This window comes from Cavia porcellus, unplaced genomic scaffold (assembly GCF_034190915.1).
Source record: "Cavia porcellus strain 051 isolate PalLab524CR breed Dunkin Hartley unplaced genomic scaffold, mCavPor4.1 scaffold_1, whole genome shotgun sequence".
NCBI classification, from domain to species: Eukaryota; Metazoa; Chordata; class Mammalia; order Rodentia; family Caviidae; genus Cavia; species Cavia porcellus.
Window position 1 is genome coordinate 140667683 of NW_026947484.1, and position 20410 is coordinate 140688092.

Below are 20410 nucleotides of genomic sequence, written 5' to 3' on the forward strand. Positions count from 1 at the left end.
GCTTTTATTGATTAAAATTTTGTAGGATATTGTGAAAAATTAGTGATTCGTAACAATTTCAGGTGACAAAAGAAATGATGTATTAAGTGATCAGAAATTTGGCATTAAATTATTTCTAGAACTTTCCTCACCAAATCCAGTGGGATTTTTTTGGAAGGTTATTTCTTCATGGCACTGTGCTGTTAAACTGTGTTCATAATTGTGCTGAGACAGAAAATGTGTTTTTTTGTATATAACTATTAGAAATTCAGCTACTTTAGTTGACACACAAAAAAATTGTTACCCAATAAAACTATCAAAGGCCAACAAATTATTTGGTTTCATTCTTAAAAGATGTATAAAAGAAGAAGCAAAAAAACCCAGCTCATATCTTTTTTCCTTTGTAAGAGAATCAATTTATTGGTCATTGTACTAAAATTTGAAGTTAAAATAAGGCTCTGTGGAATGAGTGTTTAACTAAAGGAAGGAATAAGAAGAAACCTGAAATTTTCTTTTCCAAAAGAAGTGAGATGAAAGAAACAGCATTGCAATTTCCCCAGAAAAGTGAAATGGGCTAGTTTATCTTAGAAATCCTTTGTCATTCTTGCTGAAGGAAAGTAGTTAGAACAGATTTGAAGGTGCAATTGATATGGTTGGTTATACCATCTTTAAATATTCTTTGAAAACTTGCTTGTGTTTAGGAGAGGAGAATGTGAGCAGGAAGAATTCCTCAACATTACAAATCATAACAGTACAGCATAGAAACCAGTGGACATACTGTCTGATCTGCCCAGGACAGTTCTAATTTATACATGTTCCTGTCATTTTAAGGATACATAAACTAGTTTATTGAGCAATAACTTTTGTGAAAGAGAAGAAACTGTAAAATCTGATTGAGATTTCATAACAACGAATTCTTTGTATTATAGTTTGGTTTTGTAAAGTCACTTGAAATAGCTGCTCTCTGAATAGCGTACAGAGTGCACAGCCCTGTGGGTTGAGAGATGTTGGCAGTTTATAAACAAAGGTAAAACCATGAAGTAGCCAGGAGAGCTATAGTATTATTTCAAGCCTCTTGCTAAGGAAAACTGTTACTCAAAAGTGAAGAAATAAAAATTGAATTAAAATCATCCAATTAGTAGCATCAAGTCTAAAGCTATATTTAGCATCTGTAATCTTCAGCTTTATCAGCCCTCAACTTTTCAGGCTGAAGTCTACTTCATCATCAACAGCAACAATAATATTGTTTCAGGGTGAGACTTACTGAGGACAGACTGTGACAAGCATTGTTTTAAACCCTCCAAAATCAGCAAATCCTTTGAATATCCACCGTATGCAGTGGATAACACTGTTAACCCTAACTAATGAAGAAACTGAGTTATGGAAAGGTTTGAGTTTGCCTAAAGTCACATAACTGGAGGCAAAAGCAGAACTGATGAATTTTTTTGGAAGAATAACATTTGCATAATGTTTAAATTATCACTCAACGACTGTATCACCTCACATTTTAGAGGTTTTAATTCTGTGTACTTTGTAAACTCAGATAACTTAGAAAATAATTTTCTCAATACAAATAATGGAAGTTTTGCTATCACCTCCATTTTGTGTGGTTCAGAGCCTAGAAACTTCCAAGAATAACACCTTGAGACCTTCCACCGAAGCCTCAAATAAAAGTGTTTAATAAAATTTCAGACTTGAATTGCTAACATGTAAAACTTAATCTTGTAGAAGTAAGGTAACTGAGTAACAGATTCTTAGTTTTCAGAGAATCCCAAAAAGAAAAACCATTTTATTTTATATTTTCTCAAGCCAAAAACATTCTTTAGTATAAAAAGTATTAGTACATTTAATTTGAAATAGAAATTTAAAGTTTTCCAGTATAGCTCTAAGAACAGTCTTATGTCTTGTGAAAGCTTGCAAAAAGAAATCCCAGACAAGTTTTTATTTTCATTCATTTAAAAAATGAAATTAGTAACAGAAATATGTCTAATATACACTTAATATATAGAACCTTTTGTGAGGTAACTTTTAACTAGCTCATTTTATACTCATATTTGCTACATTTTCAACTTTATCCCTCAAACACAAAAAGAGATTTAAGCATTGTAAGTCAAGTTAGTAAGAGGCTGAGCAACCTTAAAGGTGTGATAAATGAAATACAGCAGGTTGTGAGTTAGCTAGAAAAAAAAAAAAATGAAGAAGACAATAACCCCTCACGTAGTAGTTGTTGAGTTTTAAAAAAAAAAAAAGGCCTTCTTCCTTTGTCTCCATCTAATTCCTAACACAGTCACAACCAGGGCATCCTGCTCCTCTCCCCAGCAACTAAAGGGGGAGAATTATCTAGAAATGCAGTAGGGCATCAGAAAAACCTACAAAGGTAAGTGAAAGGCAGAAAATGTCAGTTGAAAACCAGTGATGGTCACCTTTCCTAATCCTCCCTTTACTTTTGGAGCCTAACATAGGAATCATCTTGGAATGTGGGCTTAGCATGGCTGTACAGTCCACCAACAATGGTATGGGGATGAGGAACCCAACCTAGTGGAACTGAACTTTCCTGAACCACAAAATCATTCATTTTCTACCTTAGTACTCAAAAAGGAAACAGTACAAAAGTATGTTTTTTTAATCTGTCACTTAGTTGGATGGCTCATTATTTTTAAAAATTGAGACAGCATTTTTCTATGTAGATCAGGCTAGCTTTCAACTCCGGATTCCCCTGCCTCACAAATGCTGGAATTACAAGTGTGTACCATTACACCTGGCTGACTTTTTGTTTTCAGAGAAAATAAGATAGTGATTGCTCATGTTATACAGCAGAGATTTTCAAAAGTAAACATAATATGACTTGGATGTACAAGTGAATTAGCATCCTGGGTATAGTGAATTTCCAAAGTGTCCAAAGCTTGGGAGTGTATTCATTCAGCCGCACTCAACCAGTATTCTGAGCAATAAGGTTCTGGGACTGCATTAAAAGAGTAGATGTTGGAAATCCATGATTTACATTGCTTTCATGGATCTCTAAAGAGTCTAAATAGTTGAGATGCCTCCCTGTAGAGGGCTTACTGAGTAAGATTCTGCCATGGTCCCAAGTTAACATAGCATTCATGGCACACATCAGGGAACTTAGGCTGTTTGTACTGCATGCTCACTACTGCACCTCTCTGTACTTTGATGAGATTAGCATGAGCCACTGCAAATACTGATGGGACTTAGAAGATACCAAGAAATGGAATGCGGATGACAACTGCACCTGTTTGCTTCTCCTATGGGGAATAATTCAGACTTACTTGAAATAGGTTAAAGGGTAACCACTCTGACAGTGAATGAATGCTCATTTTTCATATAGAACCTTTCATTTGTGGATGTCAGAGCTCATGACCAGGTTCTTCATCTTAGAGGAAGAAGAAAAGAGAAATGTGGTCGGAAGAAGAAGCAATAAATGGCTCCTAAGAGTCCAGACATTTGACTTTTTAAAATTAGTGCTGTGGATTGAATGTAGGCCCTCACTTGTGGTAGGCAAAATACACTTGATTTGTTAGGCTTTTACATGAACTAGCTGTGTAACCTTGGATACACCATCTCATCTCTTTGAGATTCAGTAGTCATAAGATTTTAACAGGTTGGTTGCTGAGTCAAGGATCAGAACTAGATCTTGAGATTCTCAAACTTGAGCAGTCTCTGTAAAGACTGTCCTAATAGGGGCTGGGGATTTAGCTCAGCAGCATAAGCACCTGCCTTGGAAGCAGGCAGTCGTGAGTTTGATCCCTGGTACCGATAAAAATGAAAAAGACAAAAAAAGAAATCATCAGCTTAAGACTGTCCTAATAGATATGCTTTGGCACTTTGAGAAAAAAAGTACTGTTATGTGGCCCACAGCTCTCAATTTAAAATCATATGGACTTCTTTTATTCTAACTAACATAAAAAGAGAAAATGTCATAGATTTGTGCCATCCAAGATAGTAGCCACTAGCCACATGCCGCTTTTTAAACATACATTAGAATAAATTCAGTTCATCAGTCTTGTCACCTACCACATGTGACCACTGTCTATATTGTAAAGTGCAGGGATAGAACATTGTCTCATGGAAGAAAATTTTGTTAGTGTTGCCCCTAGATCTTTGCCCAAACCACAAACTGTAGCTACATGTCTTACAGCAGGGTATAGATGTTTGTGCTCTGGATGAATATGTTCATCTTTGGAAATGAAAGGATGCATAAAACTGCATTTTGACAAAGATATGCAAGAAACCTTTCAGGCAATGGAGATTGACATTGGACAAGAATTAGAGAGAGGAAGGGAGTTTAAAGGAAAGGATTAGGAAATATCTGAATCATTCTGACTGAGATCTTGACTAGGGCTGAACTTCAGTAGGACAAAGTACCTCCTGAGGGGAGTTCTTCAAAGATATTGTCACCCTGTGCACAACTGATCTCAACAATAGAAAAGCGTGAGTAGACCAGGGCTGTCCTAACCTCCAGGAAATAATGGGCCTTCTCAGCATGCAATGATGAGAAAGAGGCTAGTTATGTTGGTCATTGTCACTTAACAGATGCTTATTACATAGCCAGGAGGTGAAATAATTTAGGATTTTTTTCAAACAGCTGAGAAGATCAGCTTTTTAAGTATAGGTCTATGCAGTTAGAAGCAGTTTACCTGTTGAGACTTGAATTTTAGTAAGAAACTATCAGTGATCCAAGGAGAAAGCTGGGTTCTGCCTTCCTTGCCTATTAGAAGGTCATGCATATGGGAAAAGGAAGAAATCAGAGGCAGATGGCAGAGAATGTAATATTATCTGTTATCTGGAAGCCATCTGTTGGGGAATCACCTTTCTCTTCTGGACTTACTTCCAGGTGCAGCTGCAGGGGATGACACTGAAGATGCAAGCACTGAGTTCACTGATAGTATTGAGGAGGAGGCTGCACACAATAACCACCAACAGCAAGTAAGTCAGAGTCAGGTTCTTCAGTTCCCAGGGAGGAAAACACACAGCTCTTCTGGGGTCTGATGGTATCCTGCAATCGTTGTGCACCGAAGTGAGAAGACATCCCTGTACAGAAGTCGCTGCCCAGTCTATTCCTGTCCTCTCCGGCTGCCTGTCTAACCCATATCTTCACTCTGCTTTTTGCTCTAATCCACACTTTTGTTTTTACTACTTCTATTTCTTTCTTCTGCTCCTTGCTCCCTTCCTACCCACCTGTGCCCCTGTTTACTGTCTGTAGCTATAGCTTTAGAAGAATTTTTACATACAAGACAATGAACACTTCCTGTTTGGGGCTTTTGTAATGGAAACCCATTACAAACTTTTTGTAATGGAGAAGACAGGGGGACATGGATGGGCTGCTGGGGGAGGTGTAGGGCTAAAGACTTGTGAGGCAAGAATGCAGTCTGAGAAACTCCAAGAAAACTGGGATACCTCCAAAGCAGGGGTCTTTGAAATCTCATTATCCAGAGGAGGACTTTGCTATACAACCTGACAAACTACCCAGGTTGTAACAAAGTTAATGATCACCAGAAGATACTTCTACAGCAAACCCCTTGTTGAACCTCAGAACTTGGTACTCCAGGCTGAAACACTGTTCCCACCCCACTACCAAAGAAGGTATGGTCAACATGGTCTGGAGTCTAAGAATGAAGGTCCTGAACCCCAAAGAGTAAGTCACCTGAAATGATTCCACAGCACTCATTGGAACTCCTGAGTGTCTCTAACTTGGCCAGTGACATTTAACTGTCACAGTTCTCAAGGGACCATACCTGTGACTTTAAGTTGTTACATAAAGAGTGAATCATTTCGGGGGGAAAAAAATTCTGCAGAAGCAGCTGGAATTTTCTAGTGATAGCTTCCTTGGGATTTTTAGGAAGGAGAAAGAAGGCTTCCTGGGTCTGCCTGCATATCTCTTGTTTAAGAAAGAGAGTCCATAAAGAGCCAATGAGTAGAGCCCATGAACAGGCCCCAAATCGTATACAATTTGGCAGTCTTTGGCTCTTGAAGGCATGGTTAATTATCTAGGACACCTAAGGTTTCTTTACCTTTTCACACAACTTCCTTTAGTTCTACCCTTTTTCGTTCCTCTACTTATAGCAAGTCATTGATAGTTGTAACACCTTTTGGAAGGATTAACTCCAGAAAAACAAACAGGAGACAAGCATGAGTAGAGTTAGATTCTGATTGATATGCTCTGAAATATTCCAGATAGTGCAAGTCCTGTAGGCAAACTGTTTTTAAAGTCATCTCTTCCTCAGTCTAGTATCAAGAATATGACCAGACCCTATTCTGAAAAGCTCATTCCAACTCTGTATCCTAATGCTTGCAATGTAACTTGGGATCAAACACATGTAGTATAATTATAAGATAACAAACTTTTGGATTAGCACTTGACTTGTGATAGACAAAGAGGTTTCCTATTGGATGAAGAATCTCTTGGCAAGCACCATCTTTCTATCACCTTTCTTTGAAAACCAGTCTTCGTCTTTGGGTAAGAGGAGCCTTCATGTGTAAAATCATAAGTTTATTTCATGTTATCTGGACCTTAGGTTTGTGACTCTCCTGCTACCAATTAAATAAAGCTTGCTTTGCTCTAACTGTTTGCATCCAGATTCTGGAAAATTTGTTTGCTCATTTCCAGGGTAATAGTCCCTCACATTTAGGCTGAGTTCTTTCTTGCTGTGCCCTCGGAAGATAAACTATTCTTGGTATCATACTCCCTATGTACCCCAAGCATGCTTACACTTTTCTGAACAAACAAAACCCCCTGTGTGTTCCTAAATAAGAATTACCCTTTAGTCCAAGCAAATTATTCCTTCTTATTTTGGGACGCTTCTTACCTGGAGAAGCCTCATGTCTGGCCATGGAAGTCATTTCCTCTACATGTCTCTCACAAAATTTCAATCTCAAACAGATGTAACCTCTAAAGTACCGAGGGAGTTCTCATGAAAGAAATAAGAGTAATCAATTATTGATTTTCTTCATTTGAACTTTTGCAGTGGGGAAAAGTTAATCAGAAACAAGATTCACATACAAATAGAAATCAGATGACCATGATACACCTGAAAAGACACTATGATTTGATAAAGATAACTTTTTAAAATAATTATACACATTAATATATACATTTATTGCCATGCTAGGTATTGAAACGAAGGCCTTGGCACATGCTAGGCAAGTTGTTTCCTCCTATACTACATACTAGAATTTTCTTATTTCCTCTGGAGGCACAGAGTCTCACTAAATTACCCAGGCTGACCACAAACTTGATATCCTCCTACTTCAGTCTCAATGTGAAGCTGCAAAATATGTACACAGTGTGCAGTGACTAAATCAAGCTAGTTAATATATGATCACCTCATCTACCTAAAATTTTATAGTGAGACATATTTGAAATACATTCTTAATTGTTTTGAAATGTGTAAGACGTGATTATTGACTATAGTTATCCTGCTGTGAATAGATATCAGGACCTATTTCTTCTATTTGAAGCTTTGCACTCTGGTTGTCAATTTGTCATCATCTTTCCCACCCACAGGATCTACTAACCATCATTATACTGTCTACTCCTATTAGTTCAACTTTATTAGATTCCACATATAGGTCATATTAAGTGAGATCACGTGGTATTTGTCTTTCTGTTCCTGATTTATGTCACTTAGCCTGATGTCCTGCAGATCCATCCAGATGACAGAGTTCCCCTTTTTAAAGCAGAATAGTATTCCTTTGTATGTGTGTACCATATTTTCTTTATCTATTTACCTACTGATGAGCACCTAATAGCCATATCATGGCTATTATAAATAATCCTGCAGTAGACAGCAGAGTACTGCCATCCTTTGATATATTGATTTCATCTCCTTTGGAAGTAGAACTAGAAGTGGGATTAGTGGACCATATGGTAGTTCTATTTTTAGATTTTGAAGATTATCCATATAATTTTCTACAGTGCCTCGTAATTGCCATTTCTACCAACAATATATGAGTTTCCTTTTCTTGGAATTTTCTCCAACATGTCTTTGTTTTTTTATTGTTGTTTGTTTGTTTGGGGGAGGAGGTAAAAATAGGAGGAGGTATAAAGCTAACAAACATGAGGTGGTATTTAATTGTGATTTTATTTTTGCATTCTCCAGTGATTAATGATGCTTAGTATTTGAGCTAAGCTAACTTTGGTCTTTAGTGGTGTCTGAGAACTTACATATTGTAAGAGGTACTATGTACCACAGTAAGGTAAAAACAAAACAGCTTACTCAAGTGAGAACTTAAGATGTGCAGCAAATCTCTTTCGGGCCTGTAGGGACCTAGCAAAGAGTGGAATTGTACAGCACCGGTAGTGCAAGTGTATTCAGTAGTGTGAAAGAAAAAAACAACCTAGAGAGAGAGAGATAATTAAAAATAGACCTACTACAAACCACCTGATGCGTACCACAATGCATATGAGAATATCTCAAGTTTTAGAATTCCTCCTTGAGATAAAATTTAAATATTTGTGTTTTGTAGATGATAAAAACTAAAAGTCTAGATGCTGAATCACTTTTCATGGATATACCTTTATATTTAAAATTTAAAGTTACTCAAAGTGAATAGTTAGACCAGGTGGACCTTAAAGTTCTTCTGGTATAAACATATAATAAATCATAATTTTTTCTTTAAAAAGAAAATAACTAAATTAAACCCAATAGAATAAGATAACATACATCCAGAAATCACTTTAAAAATGTATTAACTTCACTAAAATTAGACATAATTTTTAAGGACAAGGAGCCCTTAAATTTCAGATAAGAATAAATGTGTCTAGAGATTCAAATCTGATGGTAATATTCATTTAAGTTAAATTGGTTGTAAAAGGTTTATATAGAAAGATATTATCACATAGTTTAAATGAAGGGTGGGTCACAAACTTTAAAAAAGTGACTTTATCCAGCACCCTATTGTTCATTATGTTATAAGCATTTGGTGCCACATGTGAAGGGGTCACTAGCCTAAGCCTAGTAGCCTAAGCCTGGTAGAGACAGACAATGTCAGGAGCCTGCCAAATGTCAGTCTCTCAAACCTCAGTTGGGAGTAGATGCCCAGGGATTGAGTAGATGTGTTTATGGATCTCTTCTTTTACAACTCTTTACAACCTTCTCTATTGTATTAGATACTATTGCACATGCATGCTATGTATAAATTAGCCATATCACAAAGAAGTGGCCTTGATTTCACCATGTTTTGTTATAAGGAATAGCAAACGTCAATGGCTTTGTGTCAGCTCAAGCTGGTCTGTCAATCATTGATCCATAAAAGTTCTTTTCAATATCAGTGATCTGAGTCAAGGCATAAAACGTATAATTAATTCTACAAATTATTCCTAATTAAGTGACCATCAGATTGTGTTAATGGCTTTGATAATCAGGAAGTGATTCTGCATAAGCAGAATGAATTTATGAGTGACAAGTATACAAGTAACAATATTTACAGAGATGTCCTGAAATAGCTGTGAGAAAATTGGGAATCAGACTTGATCTGAAGTTAAATGTAAGCCCTAAATACAGCCCCTGACAGGAAAAAATATGTCAATGTGACACTCAGACATAAGATTAATGTTGGACACCCTGGCTGGAAACCCTTGTACTGAAGTAGTTATATACTAAGTAGATTACATACATTACATACTCAGATTTTTATCCTACATTCTGAGAAGCATAGAAAAGAACTGGAGCAAAGTCCAAAATGAGTAAGAAAGTCTAAAAGTTCACAAATTCCCATTGTAGGAAAAAACCATAAGGTCTGCCTTAATTAAAAAAACAAGAAAAGAAAATTACTGAGAAGTTCTACCTTTTCTTCTTGCATGCATGCTTAGATCTGTAGAGAGAATTTGGCTGACAGTATTGGCACAAGTGTAATAACCAAAATATATGATTGACTGCTGGACAGGGTGGCTTCACTTCAATTTCTCAGTAGTGGTAGGGTGTAAATTCCCTGTGCCAGTGAAATTGAGCTTGTTTTGTTTTACCTTCAGTTTCATCCTTGCTTTAGCTCTGTGACTGAGTGGTCTGTTTCCTTCCTAAGTACCCTAGGTCCTTCTTCTCATCTCCTCCTCGGAGTCTAAATTATAAAAAGGGTCTACGGCATTGAGCCATGGTATCTTGAGTCATGACCTTTGTGAGCAGGGACTCCAGTGCTGCTGTGGAGCTGTTGAAGCTTCTGACTTATAAGAAGACTCAGAGAACCCTGTCCCCACAGAAAAAGAATTGTAACATCCATACTCCCAGACCTACTTAAAACAACTCACTTATTTGTGTTTGTTTTAATGTGTGTGTGTCTGTGTGTGTGTTCTTCATCCATCTCTGAATTCTCTTTTCCCTGGCAATAGCTCCTCCTGCCTAACAGATGTGTTCTCTCTGCCAGAACTAATCTTTAGGACCTTTATAGCTGAGGAAGTCCTTAGACAAAAGTTTGCCTTTCAGTTTGCCTTTCTGTTGTTCCCAAGGGATGCCCTTGGGAACACATGTTCCTCTTGGATCCTCTTTAATTACCTAACTTCTTTACCATGATTTTGTTTCAGATCATCAAGGTGGCTTTGGAGAAAAGTTTGGCCACTGTGGAGAGCCAGAGCACAATTTTTCCAACTCCTTCTCTGGTAGGAGGGGATAGTAATAGGTGTCTTCAGGAGGAAATGCTCCACCTGAAGGCTGAGATTCACCAGCACTTAGAGGAAAAGAAGAAAGCTGAGGAGGAACTCAAGGAGCTAAAGTCTCAAATTGAGGAAGCAGGATTCTCCTCTGTGTCACACATCAGGTAGGACATTTTCCTTAGAGAAGGGGAGCCTACTAACTATGAATAACCATAGCCAGGAACTCACCTTGCAGCCCCCAGCCATGTGTGCTGCCAGGTACTATTCGCTCCACATCCTAGGATTAATGTTCTTGAAAATCCTTTAGAGAGGGGCTAGGGATTTAGCTCAGTGGCATAAGCGCTTACCTTGCAAGCAGGCAGTCGTGAGTTTGATCCCTGGTACCGATAAAAATGAAAAAGACAAAAAAAGAAAAGAAAAAAAAAGAAAATCCTTTAGAAAAAAGTTAATAATGTTGAATAATGGTGAGTTGGATATTTTGTTATCCAAACAAATTTAGTCTTAATTCAGTATAATAATGTCCATGTTATTACCTATATGCCTGTGCTAATATGCAACCATGGGTATATCCTCCTAGTTGTGTGACTGATATTACACTTTTGAATTGATTGGAACATATAAGAAATCTCCTATTCAAGAAGTTTCACTGCCATGTGCAAAACCAGAACAGTCCATAATGGGGGAGGATTTCTAGAGAGGCCTTCCAACTCCACTCAGCTCCCTCCATCCTAGAAACATGAGTACCCAACTCAGGGAATAGTACCTCACCAGACTTCTGTTGGTATTTCTCAGGTCCGCAGATATACAATATCAGGGAGAAACAGATTTCTGCATTTCAGACCCTGAGCTAATCATGCCTTATATGTAATTTCATTAACATCTACTAATGCCATAATCTTTATTTTGTGTATAAATTGTCATAACTTTTGCTTTATATAAAGACTGAGGTTCAAAGAGATTATGTGAATTGTCTTATGAAAGTCATGTTTTTTTATTGTCTCCCTTTAACCCTAACAAAGAATTTGAGAAAAGAATACAGATTTGTTGAAAATTAGGTGTTTTAGTCAACTTTATTTCTTCAAAAATAAAAATTTTATATGGCACTTGTAGGCCCTGAGAGTGTAGGGTGAACAGATCAGACATAGTTCCTGCTTCCATGAAGGTTAACTCTTACCACATGAACTGAACATACAACAAAGTTTTATGTAAGTCAGTCTAGATTGTAGTTGATTAGTACTATTTATTTCTTCTGTTTTCCTAGGTCCCAATTTATTAGTTAGTGGTTTAAGACTGATTATAATTAATAGAACTATAGAATCCATAATGACAAATTAGTCATATGTAAGGTCCTTCTTATTTTTTACTTCATAGCTTAAGTACCTTTGTATTTACAAAGTCCACTGAAAATTAGAACCTATGAGACTGTGTGGCAAAGTAAAAAAACTAAAATAAAAACAACAGATCTGAAATAGACGGTCTTAAAGCCAAAAACTTTAACGACAGTGCTGCTACCAAGTAACTGTGGAAATATTCGGTATGGGAAAAGTCCCTTATAATTCCTAATCCTTGGTTCTATTGTGTATTAAATATAAGGGTGTTGTTATAATTCCCTGAAGGTATTTCATGCTCTGGGTGCTTCTGAGTCTATCATGGACTGAGATGTAGGTGAAGGGACTGTTAGAAGTGGTACAGAACCAGATCTAGCCCTTGATTGTGTATTTCTCGCAGGAATACTATGCTGAGCCTTTGCCTTGAGAATGCAGAGCTAAAAGAGCAGATGGGAGAAGCAATGTCCGATGGATGGGAGATGGAGGAAGACAAGGAGAAGGGCGAGGTGATGGTGGAGACTGTGATTGCCAAAAGGGGTCTAAATGAGAATAGTCTTCAGGCTGAGTTCAGAAAGCTCCAGAGAAAACTAAAGAATGCCCACAACATCATCAACCTCCTCAAAGAACAACTGCTCCTGAGCAGCAAGGAAGGGAGCAGCAAGGAAGCAAGTAAACTTAACTCAGAGCTCCTTGTCCACCTGGCTAAGGAAATCGACAGAATGAACGCAGACATGGCTGGTTCTCCTGGGAAACAGCAACACCAAGAGGAGAAAGCGGCCACCATGAGACCTTGTGCTAGACCCCAGAGCCTTGACCTTGGGGCAGCCAGTGCAGTTGATGCCCACCAAGTAAGTGAGGGCACAGATGGAATGAAAAACAGCTAGAGAAGGGCTGGAGGTTTCAGTTTTCATAAACTTTTCTGTCTTGTGGGTCGAGAAGGGTACCTTCATACCATAAGCAGTGGATGGTAACAATAAAGAAGGCACCCTTTCAGGTTTAGAAATGCTTTACAACATGACATCATGAATATTTCTTGATTACTTAGTTTTCCAGGTGACATGCCTGGCATTGGAAGTGAACAATAAAATTTCATCTGTACTTTAAGATACTTAATATAATGGGGAAGTGCCACAAAACATTATTTTAATATGATACAAATGCCGTAATGTTGGGATGTGTTAGGTTTTGAGGCAGCCCAGACAAATGATATCTAATAACATCTCTTCCTTATTACTTCTATTTTCATCTCAACTTATCACAAGTGTCAATGCCTTGGACTCAGAAGGGGCTGGGAGCCTTAAAGGAAGGAGCTTTGCAAGGGCCTAGTAAGATGGAGACTGCAAAGATTTTGAGAAAAACTCTAGGACAGGAATGCCAGGAAGGTTAAGTGGAGGTTTCTATGTCTTCCCTTCCACCACTGAAAGTTCTTCTGTGGACTACACCGGCACTGTGTTATGTACTATAGATATAGAGATAAATAAAACATTATCTCAGCTCTCTGCAAGCTCTGTCTAGAAAGCAAGTAATTATCAAAGAGCATGAGAAGTGCTGTGGCAGACACATGAGTATAGTTTGCAGCATTGTGAGGAGAGAAGTAACTGTCACCTGTGGGGGTAACCTCCATCTGGGCTGATCTCTGTGCTGCTCTTTTCGTAGCTCAATAACCAGCCGCAGGCCCAGGATCCTGGGCCTCAGTCAGAATTTAGTCTGCTGGGGTCTACCAAGCACCTGCGCTCCCAGCTGGCTCAGTGCAGACAACGCTACCAAGATCTCCAGGAGAAGCTACTGATCTCAGAAGCCACAGTCTTTGCCCAGGCTAACCAGCTGGAGAAATACAGAGTCATATTTAGTAAGTATAACAACAAGTTCACTCTTACCAAGTCTGTCTTCTATTTGAGATATTACATGCTTTTCATATTTTACCTTTCTGTCCTAACTTCAGAACAAGTTTAGTCCTGACCATAGTTCTAGAACTGTGGGAGTGCATATCTTACTTTAATCTGAAGATACCAAAGAAGAATAAAGAAAGAAAAGCATGGTTTCAAGGTTCTATTGAAAGCATAAGGAGGGAGTGGGCTATAGGTTTGCTGATTTCTGATGTCATCAGTAAATTGCCTTGCCCCTTAGAACAAACTTTTTTCTTTTTTGCTTCTCTTTGCACCATGAGAGAATCTTTGACAACATACTATCATTTTGGTGTAGAATCGGCGGTATCCAGTTTAACTTCTTACAGTGATGGAAATATTCTGTATCTTTATCACCTGTATCTATTGGCACATGAAATGTTGCTAGTGCAAGTTGCAAATTATAATTTTTATTTAATTTTAATTAATTTGACATAAAATAGTACTTGTGGCTAACAACTACCTTATTGGACCACATGGGTATAGATGTCCTGGGAATTGAAATTAATTCATCTTCATTCAAACATTTACTGAGCCCATATGAATAAAAGGCTTGCCAGCTTCATCAGGACTTTCAGAGATGCTAGTATGCAGTACCCAACTTACAGATGCTTGGTACCAACTAAGCCTAGCTTGTCAGAGGCATGATCAATAGTGGCGAATACATGCTTCCTGAGCTAGAGAAGAGTCTTGCTACCTGGAGCAGGTAATTTCTTCTTCCAAAGAAGCATGTATACCATTCTGAATTTGACTTTCCTGACCCTAAAGGCTAGGTAGGGTATGTGCCACTGAGGTTGAATGAGTATGTGAGAAATTCACATACTCTATAACACTGCTGTATATTTCTCAGCAGGTGAGTCCCTGGTGAAGCAGGACAGCAAGCAAGTCCAAGTAGACCTCCAGGACCTGGGCTATGAGACTTGTGGCCGAAGTGAGAATGAAGCTGACCGTGAAGAGACTACCAGCCCTGGTAAGTGCACAAGGTGGGGGCTTCCTCTCCCTCCCCTGAGTCAGCTCTTACATTTCGGGGAGGGGTGCAAGCCAATCCCACACCTGATGAGTAGTGGAATGTTGTGACAGAAGGAACACAGGGCCAAAATAGAACAAGAAGTTTGGAGAATTACTGTCCAAAATGAGATTGAATTTGAATTTGAACTTCTATAAAAATTAGTTTACAACATACTGCAGTTAATAAAAATAAGATTTTTGTCCAGCTTATTGTAATAGGAAAATACTAAGACCCCCTTACTAAGGAAGAAACTGTATGAGCTTTTAGGAATACATAAACCACAAGATTAAAAAGCTTTTGTTTTGCTTATAAAAGAATTATAATCACAGGGCACTACCAAATTGAAACTGAGGAGAAAAACACTCATGATCTCTCCCATTCTTGAGACAAAGAAGTGTAGCAGTTAAGACCAGAGACTTTGGGAATAGATTGATTTGTTCAAATCCCCATTGTGAGCTTCTTTGCTTCAGTTTCCTTATCTATAAAGTGATAGCAAAACAGCTATCTAACCTATTGGGTACTTACATCAATTAATGAGAATCAATAGCAATATTACTTACAAGACACTCTCGAATAGGACCTGGGCCTACTAAAATGCTATGCAGTAGTTCTTATTCTGCCTGCTGCTGACACAAACACAGCTATTAATATGCTGATATATTTCTCAGAGGTCTTATTTTCCTAAACCTATTTTTCACACAGTTATAACTCAGTAGACATCAAATCATCATAATGCTCTGAGAACATTAAGCTTTCAGCATGAAAATATTTTTTACTTGCAATTCCCATGTCATGTTAATGTTTCAGTTAGAAGATACCAGTGTGTGTGTGGAAAGAACACAGCACCCTGGGAAATTTGAATTCTGGCTCTTCCATGTGCTAGTCTGAGTGATCTAGACCTAGCTAGCTTACCTTTCTGAGTTTTGGTTTCTCCAGTTAAATGGGATGTAATCATACCTAACTTGGCAGGGTTGTGGGAGGATAAGAAACACTGTATCTGAATGCCTAGTAGAGTCAGAAAACCAAACAAAGTGCTGCTTCAACTTTTACTCCGACAATTACTGTCCTCCTGACTAAAACTGCTTGTCTCAAAGGGAGAGGCCATAGCAGTATATCCTGCTTGTGTTTACAAAGATATCTTTGTCTTTTTCAGAGTGTGATGAACACAACAGCCTCCGGGATGCAGTGCATATGGAGGGTCTGTGCTCTGAGCAGGGGTGCCTAGGCCCAGCTCTGGTTAGCTCCTCTGAAAAGAAGCTTTTGGAGAGCCAGCTAGGAGAGCGAAAAGAATTCCAGGCTTATGGAAAATCAGAAAACATATCTGTACTACGAAAGAACATCAAAGATCTGAAAATCCAGCTTCAGAATGCCAACAAAGTCATTCAGAACCTCAAGAGCCGGGTCCGGTCCCTCTCAGTTACAAGTGATTATTCATCTAGTCTAGAAAGACCCCGGAAGCTGAGAGCGGTTGGCACACTTGAAGGGTCTTCACCACACAGCGTTACTGATGAGGATGAGGGGTGGCTATCTGATGGCACTGGAGCCTTCTACCCCCCAGGACTTCAGGCCAAAAAGGATCTGGAGAGTCTCATTCAGAGAGTATCCCAGCTGGAAGCCCAGCTCCCCAAAACAGGACTAGAAGGGAAGCTGACTGATGAACTAAGATCAGCCTCATGGCCTGGGTAAGAAGAGAACAGTTTGGGACGTTACTTAATTGATAGTGCCTAAGTTTGTGTTTGGAATAGGGCAGCTCAGGCAGCTGGAAGGGGGAACCTATCAGGGTAGTCAGGAAGGCATTTATTTAAATAGTGGAAGGTCTGATGAAGGACAGATATATCAGCAATCAGAAAGGCATTGGGTGGTGGCCCAGTGTCTGGGAGATGCCTGGTCTCAGGAATTTCCTGTTAGGGATAAATTAGTAAAGTGATAATGCATATGGTAAAAGAGAGTAGTAAAGCCAGAGTCAGACTTCTTAGGTGAAATCGTAGCTCTGCTGCTTATTAGCAGTGCAACCCTACTTAAACTTTCTGAGTCTGTTTGCTTATGTATTAAATCAGAATAATAAAAATAACCCAACCCAAAGGATTATTGTTAGGTTTTAAATGAATTAATACAAGTACTTGAAATATTGTCTAATACATGGTATTTGCTATAATTATTGTTGTTACTGATTTTTTGCTTTGAAAAACTGAGTAGACATGCACATTGTTATCTGTCCTAGTTACCTATTGCTATATAACAGTCCTTTCCAAAATGCTGTGCTTTATCATCTCTCATGATCCTGTGATTGACTGACTCAGCTATGTCTCCCACATGGCTGCTGTGAGATGGTAGTTAAGGCTGGAGTTATCTGGAAAGCTTAACTGTGCAACACACAGTTACTCAGCTTCTTTATTCATGTGACTAATGATGTGATGCTTCCCATCAACTCTGGCTCTCTATGTGACTTCTCGTCTAAAGGGCTTTTATTTCTGGTTCTGGCTTCTCACTGTACAGTGTTCTCGGGTGGTTTCACTTCTGCATGACAGATGGTTTCTAGAGCCACTCCTAAATGTGGCACAGTGTTAATTTCAGCTATATTATTTTGGTCAAAGTGGTCACAGAGGCTTCTCAGAACAAAGAAGGTTGAGAAGAGCCTTTATGTGCTGATGGAGGACTTGCATGTTGTAGAAGAGCACATAGAGTGGGAGATTATCTAATGGTCTATCAGGACCCTAGCCAAGATCCCCCAACTCCCAAATGAGTGTCCAGTGCAGGCTTACATAACTGAGACAAGGGGGATGATATTAGGGCTCCGAGGATAAAAACCCTCTAGCAGCGTTCACGACTCTGGGGGCTGAGACAAAGTACCTCTCTGGGTGGCCCATATTTATTAGGTTTTCAGACAAAGGGAGAGGATACTGAGGAAAGCACAGGGACTGAGAAGGACCTTGGGAGTCACTTCAAAGACTTATGCAAGTAGTAAATTATGCCAATTTAGGAGAACTGTCTTAGCTCAATGGTGACATTTATGGTAGGAGCAAGGCAGCAGGCGTGAGATGCCTGCAGCTGCAGTGTCTATCTACTTAATTAGGGTTGGAGCCAGGTGCCCTCAGCTGTGGCCTCATCTTGCCCGAGGCGGTATCTCTGGCATCATAGGCCACTAGTCAGGACCAGTGATTCATAGAGGTTCACTTACTATGAATCTGTTCCCATCTCCAGACAAGAGGCCTAGGCTAAGACAGGCTCACAGATAAACATAGAAAGCCAATTAATTAATTTTAAATCCTGCTCAGAGTTGCTTCATAGTGGCCTCCAACAATGACCATCTTTGCAATTATAGTAACATAGAAGATATTCATGTGTAAGATAGTGCTTGAAATAGAAAACATGGAGGTCTTATCCAGATATAGTATTAAGTGATTCTAAGTGTTTATGATCTGCTACAAGTCACACTGATGCTGCAGGAAGTGTAAAGTATGGCATTTTCTTTATTCTCACAGGATTTATGATTTATTTGCAGATATATTAATTAATATATATAATAGTTGAACAATATTATCCTAAATTCTTTGATATAGTAGTTTCTCAGAACAGAATTTACACCTCCTATGGATTATATGAATTCAGCTTGGTGGAACCCTTAGATGTATTCTCACAAAGATCTCTGAGAAAGTGCCCATAACTTGTCATTCACTCTTTTCCATTCTTCCTGCCTTCTGTCTTTCCTACATTAGAAAATATGATTCCCTGATTCAGGATCAGGCCCGAGAACTGTCCTACCTTCGGCAGAAAATACGAGAAGGGAGAGGTATTTGTTACCTTCTCACTCAACATGCAAAAGACACAGTAAAATCGTTTGAAGACCTCCTTAGAAGCAATGACATTGACTACTACTTGGGGCAGAGTTTCCGGGAGCAGCTCGCCCAGGGAAGTCAGCTGACTGAGAGGCTCACCAGCAAGCTCAGCACTAGTAAGTTGGTCACAGAGCTTTGGAATATATTTGCTTTCAGTCATTCCAGCAATTCCAGGCCCAGATGGCCACAATATTCCCACTGCAAATTTTTCTCCCAGACTCCAATTCCCACTTCGGGTCCTGAGGTCTGTTACAGCATCAGGAGCACCAAGAGGAAGACCCCGGGTTAGAAATGCCATAGTTACTACTATAGAGACTTTATCCCATGTGGAATGTAATCTTTGTGGCAGGAGGTAATATCCATCTAGCACTTGGGAGAAGAGAGGAAGATGAGCTCACATGGCACTGTTACAATGAAAAGAGCCCTGAACTACAAATGAAAGATTCCAGCTCTAGGCTAGATGTTGCTGTCAACTTGCTTTGGGCAAATGATTTATCCTTTTGTTGTCTCTGTTGCTCCATTTTTTTTTTTTTGGCATGGTATTACACTTGCATTTACTTCAAATGTGGATAAAGCACTGTGCCTGTTAGACATAGTTAAGGCTATGGCTATACTAGCTCAAGGGTTACACTGATTACTTTAAAATCTTTCTCTTAGAAATCCCTGGAGCACCTGGGGTATATAAAAGGTTTTTGACTTGGAGGCCAAGCAGGCCATCTACTGATAGCTGGTACCAAGATGGAGCAAGACTATTTGTTATCTCCTCAGAAACAAAATAGGTCTATATAAAAGTGGATATGAGACTCACAGCTGTGAGTGTGGGATTCAGTCTGTGACAAGACATGGAAGCTGGAGTGTTCCAGAGGGCATGATCAGTGAGACAAATGATATTCAACTTTTTGTTCTGATTCAGGGCAGATGAAATCATGAGAGTAATCACCAGGTCAAGGACAGTCTGCCTGGTGAACTTAAGCAACCCTGCCAGTGCACTTCTATAAAAACAGCCCTGAGGCCACCTACATGATTATCATGAATGCATGTGTAATCCCTGTTTTGTGCCTGAATAAACCCTGTGTGTTGTAATGTATGAAGTGGAATCTGTTTAACTTATATTGCTTCTTTTTGAATTTGGTTTGCAGAAGATCATAAAAGTGAGAAAGAAAAAGCTGGACTTGAGCCACTGGCCCTCAGGTAATTCAAAAGAGAATCTGATAAATAATGACCACCTCAGTCCAAAGGGTCAAAAGTAGCCACAACTTCACAAGTCACAGAGAAAAAATACTGAAAACAAGCTGAATGTGATGATTCATATTTTTTCCTCTTTTTGGATATAATTTTATTGGAATAATATAATTTTAAGTATAATTTTATTGGCATAATATAATTCTATTGACATTTTATTGCCTAGCTTAGTAACATGGATGTAGCCCAAACTATAAGTGAACTAAGTCTTTTCACCCCCAGGATCCTTGCCTACCCTTATACTTCATGTATTTAATAACCACAATAAAGTATTTTGCAATGTTGACCTGCCTTGAGTTGAGTTAATAGCCAGTTTAATAGTCACCAAATTTCTTTGAAGAAGCAAGAATCCCATGACTGTGCCTAGTGAAAGGGACCAGGATAGTGCATGATCTATACGTCGATCAACTAGATGATTCCACTTATTATACTTTAGGGTGTCAGGAAAGTGTTTTATTATATGCATTTTCAATGTTTACTTTCAATTTTTATATTTGACTTGTTAGAGA

The 20410-nt window shown here is 38.7% G+C and overlaps 1 protein-coding gene across 35 annotated transcripts in view; it reads left to right on the forward strand.

Annotated features, from left to right (window-relative positions):
- LOC100716784 (myomegalin) overlaps positions 1 to 20410 on the forward strand; it is a 245631-nt gene that overhangs the window by 204220 nt on the left and 21001 nt on the right. For 24 of the 35 annotated variants that reach the window (XM_063256623.1, XM_063256611.1, XM_063256619.1 and 21 more), the window contains 8 exons: positions 4832 to 4923; positions 10514 to 10746; positions 12311 to 12758; positions 13567 to 13759; positions 14665 to 14784; positions 15977 to 16505; positions 18540 to 18775; positions 19799 to 19850. In XM_063256623.1, coding sequence (XP_063112693.1) covers positions 4832 to 4923; positions 10514 to 10746; positions 12311 to 12758; positions 13567 to 13759; positions 14665 to 14784; positions 15977 to 16505; positions 18540 to 18775; positions 19799 to 19850 — 1903 coding nt within the window. The remainder of the gene's footprint in view (positions 1 to 4831; positions 4924 to 10513; positions 10747 to 12310; positions 12759 to 13566; positions 13760 to 14664; positions 14785 to 15976; positions 16506 to 18539; positions 18776 to 19798; positions 19851 to 20410) is intronic. The other 11 variants (XM_063256605.1, XM_063256657.1, XM_063256679.1 and 8 more) reach the window with 1 other exon arrangement.